This window comes from Panulirus ornatus, chromosome 15, assembly GCF_036320965.1.
Source record: "Panulirus ornatus isolate Po-2019 chromosome 15, ASM3632096v1, whole genome shotgun sequence".
Lineage (NCBI taxonomy): Eukaryota > Metazoa > Arthropoda > Malacostraca > Decapoda > Palinuridae > Panulirus > Panulirus ornatus.
Genome location: NC_092238.1, coordinates 45,957,569 through 45,970,774, shown reverse-complemented (window position 1 = coordinate 45,970,774; position 13,206 = coordinate 45,957,569). Strand labels below are relative to the sequence as shown.

General features: G+C 39.8%; 2 protein-coding genes across 4 annotated transcripts in view; both read right to left on the bottom strand.

Annotated features, from left to right (window-relative positions):
- Positions 1 to 13,206, bottom strand: part of LOC139753870 (opioid-binding protein/cell adhesion molecule homolog) — an 842,066-nt gene that overhangs the window by 600,448 nt on the left and 228,412 nt on the right. The gene's annotated exons all lie outside the window — the stretch shown is intronic.
- The window catches only part of LOC139753880 (large ribosomal subunit protein mL46-like), a 192,631-nt gene that overhangs the window by 173,357 nt on the left and 6,068 nt on the right, over positions 1 to 13,206 (bottom strand). Inside the window, exon 3 of the mRNA XM_071670836.1 lies at positions 5,075 to 5,112. Coding sequence (XP_071526937.1) covers positions 5,075 to 5,112 — 38 coding nt within the window. The remainder of the gene's footprint in view (positions 1 to 5,074; positions 5,113 to 13,206) is intronic.

The following is a 13,206-nucleotide window of genomic DNA, read 5'->3' as shown; positions in this document are numbered from 1 at the left end:
AGGCTGATTATCTTTGTCTCAGTTACGTTACCGCGATGTAACATACACCTTCTTTCGACTTTACGTATGACTATTGAAACAGAGGATACGACATTGGTCGGTAACTAAACATTTTGAGAATAAACTTCCAAGAATCTTGTCAACTCCTCCCCCCCCCCCTCTCTCTCTCTCTCTCTCTCTCTCTCTCTCTCTCTCTCTCTCTCTCTCTCTCTCTCTCTCTCTCTCTCTCTCTCTCTCTCTCTCTCTCTCTATCTATCTATCTATCTATCTGTTTGTCTATCTATCTCTACTTTTTTTACACCTTCTAGATGTACAAATGTGATTGCAAGTTGACGTGGACCAACTTGAAACAAGCGAGCGTTCACCGTGTCCTGGTATGACCTGGTCAGGTCACATCACTCGAAATAGTCGCCGCCGCTGTTCCCAGAACGTCAGCGGAAGTGGACCATCACGAATATTTGATATGACTGTCTATTACCTGTTTGGATATCCAGGGAGTAAGTGTACTGGACCTTCACAACTTATCGAATGAGGAGTGACATTTCGAGCTCGCCTGTGCATAATGTGATGGTTCCAGGTAATGATCTTTATATAACCAAGAGATGACTCACGGAATGTTAAATGCTAAGTCCGCTAGACATTTTGTATTGCTTTACCACTTGCCTTTCACTAGGAATAAACCTAAGAATACCTAAGACTAAACCTCACCAACTTGTTTTCGCAGTCCATGATTGTCTCAGCAAGCATTAACATGATGTCGACGTCCTTTGATAGGAAATATTTCAAATTTGGTGTAGAATTATAAAAAAGACTTCTTTTCTAACTACATTTAACATTCCATGGCTTTCTTATGTAAGATCAAGGGTTGTAAGGGAAGAAAATGCGATGGTTTAAGGTTACTTAGTAAGAGATAGTCTACATGAATCCAAAGAAAATATATATAATCACTTCTCCGTCATCTTTGTCGGTACATCTACCGTCAGTTTGTAGTTCTTCAGCACGGGAAAATATAGAATAACTTAAGTAACACGACCACATCATCCCGAACGTTGATCCATAAAAATAAGGTCTTTGTGGACGGTACATATCTTAAATTGTATACATATAAACAACGCAATAATTAATCCATTTTATAGATCAGCTATAGAATCAACTTCACGTTTTATAATAACCACCTGGTATGGCAAGTAAACAGTAAAGATAGAAATAAACTTGAGAAAATTGTTAAGAAGGCTAGGAAACTAGGTGTAAACACTTAAACATTAGACATGCTGTATCAGGAAGTTGCAATGAAGCAGGTGGAGATCATGTAAGATGCAACCCATCCTCTACACCAATACTATTTATTTTTAAGGTCAGGAAGAAGACTGTCTCTGCTTACACCGATAGATTCAGGAAATCATTTGTACCAAAAATCTTTCTACTGTTTTACCATCTGAAGACGCTGTAACTCCTCTGTAATATAGCTTCTCAGTTCAACAGATAATTCTTTGTGTGATATCTCATGTGGTACTTTTATGTGATATTTCATAATTCATAATTTATAATTCTCATACTTTCTAACCTTGGATTGAGCTTCTAGCCATAAAGATTTTCATTTTGTATTACGTATACAATTTGACAATAAAGATATCTTATCTTATCTTATCTCATCTTATCTTATGATTTTCATTTTCTGCTGACGTCACGTACTGTCGTGGTGATGAGAGCTTGAGCCGCCTAAAAGACGGGTTGTGTGGCAGAGACATCTGAGACGAGGAGAAACACGTCGAGGTATTGCCAATCGCGCCGTCTCATTAGATCCAGGAGTGTAAAGCGCTGCCTTGTGTGGCTCGCCTTGCCCACAGTTTCCGTCCCTCCGTGTGTTGGTGTGATCAGATGTCGTCACATCTGACCCCTAGCGATAGGTCATTAGAGAGCCTTCACCCTTTCTCTGATCTGTGATGTGTGACTCTTGAAGATATAGGGAAGATTGGTTGCAGTGGAAATATGGATATAGAGAGGATGAAGGGGTAGTGAATTCTAGCACAGTAGACACAGAATGTTCCAAGCGAGATTCATGACAAACTAGTTCAGTGAAAATGAGATGGTGATGATTAAGGGGTACTGAAGAAGAGTACAACTAATGTCTTGTCTAGTTCCTGGTATGAACATCCCTTCCTCTAGTAACTGCAGTTCATATCTTTCCTGTATTAACATGTTACAGCAGTGCAGCTGTAATTTCAAGGTTCTTGTATCATTAAGACATAAGCATCATATTCTTTTGGGCTACTGCAAGGTTAGAAATCCCTTTAGAGGTAATGATATAGTAGCCTTCAAGTGCCTTCAAGGCTTATCTTCTCTGCATCCAGTAAATTTCAAACAGGTCACCGGAGTTCCTTGTTTTACCTTTTTTTCAGAGAGAGAGAGAGAGAGAGAGAGAGAGAGAGAGAGAGAGAGAGAGCAATACAGTTCCCTAGTGCAAGTGTATCTTCGTAACTGTAACGACTTCAGTAGTAGAGAACATTAACAGAGGCTGAACACGAAATTTACTCAGAATGAGACGTTGTCAGAGTTTAATAACACACTTTGACAGCCCCCTTGCTGTGTGGTAGACGTACCGAAAACACAAATACAAACAAATACATCACCAGCATCTTAGATTACATCGAAGTTATTATGTGTAAGTGACTTGCATGTAACGTACATCTTACTGGACGCAGGAATGTGGGGAAATATTAACCGTATTGATCTGAATGAGGCCATAAAATGAGATCACATCCAACTGTGTTGTCCCATTCATGAGACAACACAGAAGATGGTGTTTCCAGCTTATGTGCGAGTATTCTCGGCCCTGATGACCCACTTAGGGATGCAGCCGAACTGGCGGCTGGTGCGGTTCGGCGGAGGACATGACGACTTCATCCCCATCTATTATGACAGACGTCAGTACCGGACCAGATGCGCGAGCGCTTCGGCTAATCGCTTCTGGCTAGCGTGGGTATGATTTAGCCTGGCGGTCGTTTTCAGAGACCCCGGTGCAAGACTAAGACAAAGACTAATTACATGGCACAAATTACACCTCATGATGCTACGTTAGAGATTTTTTATAGGATGAGAGGAGAGTGAATGGTTCCAAGTTAACGTTGGTCAGCGGAAGAAGCGTGTGATGTCATCATGGTTGTCTGATTTATCTATGGATGAGTTGGTGAGGGAGGTTAAAGTGCGAGTCTTAGAGAAAGAGGCGAGTATGCAGTCTGTAGGGGAGAAGAGGGCCTAGAAAATGAATCAGCACTGGTAGCAGATTCGAATGAGGAACTGCAGAAGTTTGTGACTGTGTTTGGAAGAGTGTGTGAAAGGAGGAAGTTCAGAGTAAATGTGAATAAAAGCAAAGTTATTAGGCTCAGCAGGGTAGTTAGTGTGTGAGTTGAAAGGAGAAAAATTTATGAAACAGGTGTTCTTGATACCAGGGAGTGGACATAGCAGAGAACAGAACCATGAAAGCAAAAGTGGGTCATAGGTGGGTGAAGGTTCTGGGAGCTATGAATAACGTGCAAAAAGAGAGAACGTTATCAGGGAGGGCAAAAACAGGTGTGTTTGAAGATATAGTAGCTCCAACAATATTTCGTGAGTGCGAAGCATGAGAGATAGATAAGACTGTGACAAGGGTGGATGTGTTGGAAATGAAATGCTTGAGGACAATATGTGGTGTCAGGTGGTTTGATAAGATAATATGAAAGTAAGAGAAAGAGAGGTGTTGTAATAAATCAAGTGTGATTGATAGACCAGAGGATTGTGTGCTGATGTGATTTGTATGTTTGGAGAGAATGAGTGAAGAAAATCTGACAAAGGACGTATGTGTAAAATGTTGAGGGAAGAAGGAGATCGGGGAGACAAAACTGGAGATGGAGGGATAGAGCGAACTAGATTTTGAGCGACTGGGGCCTAAACATGCAGGATGGTTAAAGGCGTGCGCGGGATAGAATGAATGGGAACAATATGGTATACTGGGGTCGACGTGCTGTCAATGAACTGAACCAAGGCATGTTGAGCGTCCAAGGTAAACCATGGAAAGGTCTGTGAGGCCTGATTGTGTAAAGGAAACTGTGGTTTTGTGATGTAAGCGGCATTTCTTCATCTTGCTCCACCTTGCCAAGACAGGAAACGGCAATCAACTGCAATGTATATTAGACAGACAGAAAGATAACTAAACAAATAGATACATCCTGTTTCTATCTTTTGTTGAAAAGTGATTTCATTTTTTGTATTGTCTTTAATATCATTATTTATGCTATTGTTAAAGACCACTGCTGATATCTAGTCACACCAAAACATAGAAGAACGGAGCAACTGTGAGCAAGGTAAACCACACAGGGACTGAACATTCAGATGGATGTGAGCTAAGCATGCTATAGAATCAAATGGATCGGTAAGGTATAACGGTGGCGGCGGTGTGCTATCATTGGCCTGAACCAAGGCATATGAGGTGGCCAGAGAAAACCAAGGATTGGTCTGTGGGGCCTGGCTTGACTGTGTAAACGAGGCTCTTGTTCCAGTGGATTATGCCTGACAGCTAGAGATTGGATGTGAGCAAATGAGGCTGTTGATTATATCTTCCCGGCTCTAACTCGCAGATATCATCACCATCTTTATATTATTATTATCATGATTATCATTATTATTATCATTATCATTATTATCATTATTGCTATTGTCATTATTATTATTATCATTATTATTATCATTATTTTCATTATTATTATTACTATTACTATTATTATTATCATTATTATCATTATTATTATTATCATTATTATCATATCATTATCATCATATCATTATCATCATTATCATCATCATTTTCATTATCATTATTACTAATATTCTTATCCTTATAATCATTTTAATCATTAAATCACTACTATGATGATTATCATTACCATTACTATTTCTAGGAGTAGCAGTAGTAGTTTAAGTAGTGACAATATCATTAAGATTACTATCATTACCAGTGTTTGTTATTGATATTGTTCTTATTATCATTATCGTTGTAAGTGTTATCATGACTTATGATTACAGTTTACAAGTACAATACCTTTTAATGGAGCCAACCTCTTTGTTGCGTACTCCTACCTGCAACAGGAAAGGAAGGGACTGTTAAAAACTAACATATAAGTTAAAGATACAATGATAAAAGAGAGTTGCATGAATTTACTAGGTATACACTGCAGCTGGATGTGATATACAACATACTGAACTGCACTTGTCACACCTGTGAATAGTAGGCTTACAGATTATTCTTTCATTAATGAAATAAATGTGACCCTGTTTTTAGTCTGTAAATTCCAGTTCCACAGTATTCCAATTCGTCCAAAAGTTGTATACTTAAAGTAACAAGACTTACCAGAGGCGATGAAATCACAGAAAAATGCATGTGCTTCATGGAATGCTGGAAAAATAAAGTGAAATTTAGGCAACTGATGTGGAACGACAACTCCAAACCCTTCTCTCTCTCTCTCTCTCTCTCTCTCTCTCTCTCTCTCTCTCTCTCTATCTCTCTCTCTCTCTCTCTCTCTCTCTCTCTCTCTCTCTCTCTCTCTCTCTCTCTCTCTCTCTCTCTCTCTCTCTCTCTCTCTCTCGTTTGTTAACCAAACAACTTGCAAACTTTGAGCATGTAAGATTGCATGCACTTCCTGGCGACCTGCGATGCAAGTCGAAGGCATCATCGAATTTGGCCCCATTTCCAAGACTATAAGGATTTCTGGAACGACTTCTCAGTGAGTTTTGAAGTACAAACATCACCACAAATCACCATTTGTTTTGCCCCATTTATATTGGAACACGATAAGTCATCGGTATTGACACAGTTGTATGATCTTGATATCCATCCTCGTATGTCAAATGAAGTATACATACACTCTTTTTTAACCTTAACATTCGAGTTATGCAGCAAGTCACATAATTGTTTATCAAAGTGATACTTTCGGCGCGTAATTTTTTTTCTCCCCAGTAGAGGTCTCTAACATGGAGTAAAGATAACGTTCCTGTTGCTAGTTCAACATTGGGTTAAACTGTTGTATCATCACGGCGTAATATATCGTTGTTGTAACACTTCGTCATGGACGATAAGGTTGTATGAAGTCAGTTTTGCTCATTGTTTTTAACGTTCTCTCAGATAGATATAGTGGCGGACTTTCCAGTAAGGTGAAGGTTTTAGATATCTTGATACAAGTTTGGTTTTGGCTGATGTTGGCTTGGTGACTTTGGCTTTCTGTCTTTCTCTTGATGGCTTGAGTAAATACTATGATGACCTCTGTGACCTATATATTATTTTTCGGATGGATTGCGCCAACACGGTCGACACAAACTAATGAATTCTAATAAGGTGGTATCATATTTCAGTCATATCTAGTTTCCTTAATGTTATATATTTTGGTTGCAATATTTCCAATATATATATATATATATATATATATATATATATATATATATATATATATATATATATATATATATATATATATATATATATATATATATATATCTTTTTTTTTTTTTACCGGTGTCTCCCGCGTTTCCGAGGTAGCGCAAGGAAACAGACGAAAGAAATGGCCTAACCCACCCCCATACACATGTATATACATACGTCCACACACGCAAATATACATACCTACACAGCTTTCCATGGTTTACCCCAGACGCTTCACATGCACTGATTCAATCCACTGACAGCACGTCAACCCCGGTATACCACATCGATCCAATTCACTCTATTCCTTGCCCTCCTTTCACCCTCCTGCATGTTCAGGCCCCGATCACACAAAATCTTTTTCACTCCATCATTCCACCTCCAATTTGGTCTCCCACTTCTCCTCGTTCCCTCCACCTCCGACACATATATCCTCTTGGTCAATCTTTCCTCACTCATTCTCTCCATGTGCCCAAACCATTTCAAAACACCCTCTTCTGCTCTCTCAACCACGCTCTTTTTATTTCCACACATCTCTCTTACCCTTACCTTACTTACTCGATCAAACCACCTCACACCACACATTGTCCTCAAACATCTCATTTCCAGCACATCCATCCTCCTGCGCACCACTCTATCCATAGCCCACGCCTCGCAACCATACAACATTGTTGGAACCACTATTCCTTCAAACATACCCATATTTGCTTTCCGAGATAATGTTCTCGACTTCCACACATTCTTCAAGGCTCCCAGGAATTTCGCCCCCTCCCCCACCCTATGATCCACTTCCGCTTCCATGGTTCCATCCGCTGCCAAATCCACTCCCAGATATCTAAAACACTTTACTTCCTCCAGTTTTTCTCCATTCAAACTCACCTCCCAATTGACTTGACCCTCAACCCTACTGTACCTAATAACCTTGCTCTTATTCACATTACTCTTAACTCTCTTCTTTCACACACTTTACCAAACTCAGTCACCAGCTTCTGCAGTTTCTCACATGAATCAGCCACCAGCGCTGTATCATCAGCGAACAACAACTGACTCACTTCCCAAGCTCACTCATCCACAAAAGACTTCATACTTGCCCCTCTTTCCAAAACTCTTGCATTCACCTCCCTAACAACCCCATCCATAAACAAATTAAACAACCATGGAGACATCACACACCCCAGCCACAAACGTACATTCACTGAGAACTAATCACTTTCCTCTCTTCCTACACGTACACATGCCTTACATCCTCGATAAAAACTTTTCACTGCTTCTAACAACTTGCCTCCCACACCATATATTCTTCATACCTTCCACAGAGCATCTCTATCAAATCTATCATATGCCTTCTCCAGATCCATAAATGCTACATACAAATCCATTTGCTTTTCTAAGTATTTCTCACTTACATTCTTCAAAGCAAACACCTGATCCACACATCCTCTACCACTTCTGAAACCACACTGCTCTTCCCCAATCTGATGCTCTGTACATGCCTTCACCCTCTCAATCAATACCCTCCCATATAATTTACCAGGAATACTCAACAAACTTATACCTCTGTAATTTGAGCACTCACTCTTATCCCCTTTGCCTTTGTACAATGGCACTATGTACGCATTCCGCCAATCCTCAAGCACCTCACCATGAGTCATACAAACATTAAATAACCTTACCAACCAGTCAACAATACAGTCACCTACTTTTTTAATAAATTCCACTGCAATACCATCCAAACCTGCTGCCTTGCCGGCTTTCATCTTCCGCAAAGCTTTTACTACCTCTTCTCTGTTTACCAAATCATTTTCCCTAACCCTCTCACTCTGCACACCACCTCGACCAAAACACCCTATATCTGCCACTCTATCATCAAACACATTCAACAAACCTTCAAAATACTCACTCCATCTCCTTCTCACATCACCACTACTTGTTATCACCTCCCCATTTGCGCCCTTCACTGAAGTTCCCATTTCCTCCCTTGTCTTACGCACTTTATTTACCTCCTTCCAGAACATCTTTTTATTCTCCCTAAAATTTAATGATACTCTCTCACCCCAACTCTCATTTGCCCTCTTTTTCACCTCTTGCACCTTTCTCTTGACCTCCTGTCTCTTTCTTTTATACATCTCCCACTCAATTGCATTTTTTCCCTGCAAACATCGTCCAAATGCCTCTCTCTTCTCTTTCACTAATAATCTTACTTCTTCATCCCACCACTCACTACCCTTTCTAATCAACCCACCTCCCACTCTTCTCATGCCACAAGCATCTTTTGCGCAATTCATCACTGATTCCCTAAATACATCCCATTACTCCCCCACTATCCTTACTTCCATTGTTCTCACCTTTTTCCATTCTGTACTCAGTCTCTCCTGGTACTTCCTCACACAAGTCTCCTTCTCAAGCTCACTTACTCTCACCACCCTCTTCACCCCAACATTCACTCTTCTTTTCTGAAAACCCATACAAATCTTCACCTTAGCCTCCATAAGATAATGATCAGACATCCCTCCAGTTGCACCTCTCAACACATTAACATCCAAAATTCTCTCTTTCGCGCGCCTGTCAATTAACACGTAATTCAATAACGCTCTCTGGCCATCTCTCCTACTTACATACGTATACTTATGTATATCTCGCTTTTCAAACCAGGTATTCCCGATCACCAGTCCTTTTTCAGCACATAAATCTACAAGCTCTTCACCATTTCCATTTACAACACTGAACACCCCATGTATACCAATTTTTCCCTCAACTGCCACATTACTCACCTTTGCATTCAAATCACTCATCACTATAACCCGGTCTCTTGCATCATAACCACTAACACATTCATTCAGCTGCTCCCAACACACTTGCCTCTCATGATCTTTCTTCTCATGCCCAGGTGCATATGCACCAATAATCACCCATCTCTCTCCATCAACTTTCAATTTTACCCATATTAATAGAGAATTTACTTTCTTACATTCTATCACATACTCCCACAACTCCTGGTTTCGGGCATTATTGCATGACAGCTAGAGACCGAGTGTGAACGAATGGGGCCTTTGTTGTCTTTTCCTAGCGCTACCTTCGCACATATGAGGGGGAGGGGGATGTTATTCCATGCGTGGCGAGGTGGCGATGGGAATGAATAAAGGCAGACAGTGTGAATTGTGTGCATGTGTATATATGTATGTGTCTGTGTGTGTATATATATGTGTACATTGAGATGTATGGGTATGTATATTTGCGTGTGTGGACGTGTATGTATATACATGTGTATAGGGGTGGGTTGAGCCATTTCTTTCATCTGTTTCCTTGCGCCACCTCGCAAACGCGGGAGACAGCGACAAAGCAAAATAATAATAATAATATATATATAAATATATATATATATATATATATATATATATATATATATATATATATATATATATATATATATATATATATATATATATATATATATATATATATATTATATATATATATATATATATATATATATATATATATATATATATATATATATATATATATATATATATATATATATATATATATATATATATATATATATATAGTTTTTATCGAGGATGCAAGGCATGTGTACGTGTAGGAAGAGAGGAAAGTGATTGGTTCTCAGTGAATGTAGGTTTGCGGCAGGGGTGTGTGATGTCTCCATGTTTGTTTAATTTGTTTATGGATGGGGTTGTTAGGGAGGTGAATGCAAGAGTTTTGGAAAGAGGGGCAAGTATGAAGTCTGTTGGGGATGAGAGAGCTTGGGAAGTGAGTCAGTTGTTGTTCGCTGATGATACAGCGCTGGTGGCTGATTCATGTGAGAAACTGCAGAAGCTGGTGACTGAGTTTGGTAAAGTGTGTGAAAGAAGAGAGTTAAGAGTAAATGTGAATAAGAGCAAGGTTATTAGGTACAGTAGGGTTGAGGGTCAAGTCAATTGGGAGGTGAGTTTGAATGGAGAAAAACTGGAGGAAGTGAAGTGTTTTAGATATCTGGGAGTGGATCTGGCAGCGGATGGAACCATGGATGCGTAGGTGGATCATAGGGTGGGGGAGGGGGCGAAAATTCTGGGGGCCTTGAAGAATGTGTGGAAGTCGAGAACATTATCTCGGAAAGCAAAAATGGGTATGTTTGAAGGAATAGTGGTTCCAACAATGTTGTATGGTTGCGAGGCGTGGGCTATGGATAGAGTTGTGCGCAGGAGGATGGACGTGCTGGAAATGAGATGTTTGAGGACAATGTGTGGTGTGAGGTGGTTTGATCGAGTAAGTAAGGTAAGGGTAAGAGAGATGTGTGGAAATAAAAAGAGCGTGGTTGAGAGAGCAGAAGAGGGTGTTTTGAAATGGTTTGGGCACATGGAGAGAATGAGTGAGGAAAGATTGACCAAGAGGATATATGTGTCGGAGGTGGAGGGAACGAGAAGAGGGAGACCAAATTGGAGGTGGAAAGATGGAGTGAAAAAGATTTTGTGTGATCGGGGCCTGAACATGCAGGAGGGTGAAAGGAGGGCAAAGAATAGAGTGAATTGGAGCGATGTGGTATACCGGGGTTGACGTGCTGTCAGTGGATTGAATCGGGGCACGTGAAGCGTCTGGGGTAAACCATGGAAAGCTGTGTAGGTATGTATATTTTGCGTGTGTGGACGTATGTATATACATGTGTATGGGGGTGGGTTGGGCCATTTCTTTCGTCTGTTTCCTTGCGCTACCTCGCAAACGCGGGAGACAGCGGCAAAAAAAAAAAAAATATATATATATATATATATATATATATATATATATATATATATATATATATATATATATATATATATATATCCCTGAAGATAGGGGAAAAAGAATACTTCCCACGTATTCCCTGCGTGTCGTAGAAGGCGACTAAAAGGGAAGGGAGCGGGGGGCTGGAAGTCCTCCCCTCTTAATTTTTTTTTTTATTTTCCAAAAGAAGGAACAGAGAAGGGGGCCAGGTGAGGATATTCCCTCAAAGGCCCAGTCCACTGTTCTTAACGCTATCTCGCTAATGCGGGAAATGGCGAACAGTATGAAAGAAAAGAAATATATATATATATTTATATATATATATATATACAAGCGAACATACACGTACATATACATATATATATATATATATATATATATATATACACGTACATATACATATATATATATATATATATATATATATATATATATATATATATATATATATATATATATATATATATATATATATATATATACGTACATATTCATACGTGCTCGACTTCATCTATTCTCGACTCACAGTACCCCACAGCATCGCCACCCTTGCGTCAGCGAGGTAGCGTCAGGAAACAGACAGGAAAAGGCCACATCTGCTCACATTCAGTCTCCAGCTATGTATAATGCACCGAAACCACATCTCTCTATCCACATCCATGCCCTACTGACCTTTCTATGGTCTATTCAGGACATTTCACATACCCTGGTTCAGTCCATGGACAGCACGTCGACCCAAGTACATCACATCGTTCCAATTCACTCTATCCCTTGCATGCCTTTCACCCTCCTGTATGTTCAAGCCCCGATCGCTCAAAATTTTTTTTCACTCAATCCTTTCACCTTCAATTTGGTCTCCAACTTAGCCTTCTTCCCTCCACCTCTGACACATATATCCTTTGTCAATCTTGCCTCACACATTCCCTCCATATGTCCAAACCATTTCAACGCACCCTCTTCTGCTCTCTCAACCACACTCTTTTTATTAACACATATTTATCTCACCCTTTCATTGCTTACTCGATCAAACTAACTGACACTACATATCATCTTCAAACATTTCATTACCAACACATCCACGCTCTTCCGCACAACTCTACCTATAGCATATGCCTTGCAACAATATAGTATTGTTGGAATTTATTTTCCTTCAATCCAACCCATTTTTGCTTTGCGAGAAAACATTCTCTTTCCACACATTCTACATTTCTCCCAGAATCTTTGCCCCCTTCCCCATCCTGTGACTCACTTCCGCTTCCGTGGTTCCATTCGCTGCCAAGTCAACTCGCAGATATCAAAAACACTTCACTTCCTCTAATTTTTCTCCATTCAAACTTACATCCCAACCAACTTTTCCCTCAACCCTCCTGAACCTAATAACCTTGCTCTTATTCACATTTACTCTCAACTTTCTTCTTTCACAAACTTTTCCAAACTCAGTCACCAACTTCTGCAGTTTCTTACTCGAATCAGCCACCAGTGCTGTATTATTGGCGAACAACAACTAACCCACTTTCCAGGCCCTCTCATCCCAACAGACTGCATACTTGCGGTATATAATTCTAGTCCAGAATTCTAAACTTTTATGGCCACTTGTATTGCTCAATGATATATCCTTTTTTCCTGTGGTTTACAAGAAAGAACAGCTATCGTAGTCGATGTTGCGTGTGGATAGCTATGGCGACAAATCATCACGTAATGTAATACAGTCATTCATAAAATGACTTCCACCTTGAATTCTTTTTCTGACACCGGAATCTCTTGAGTTAGCAAATGTTGATTTAAAGAAACTAAATTTCTACTGTTCTATGCGGATTTAGATATCGTTAAAACTTCACTGGAAGAGGGACGTAGGCAAATGGCCAGCCACAACCTTTGATATGTTTGCTTGAGAGACGCAAATATCTATCGTTCTGTGATACCATTTATTTCCCTGTCGATTCGAAAGCCTTGAAGACTTCACAGGAAAAGGGTCATATCAGTGTCTTCATGATTTC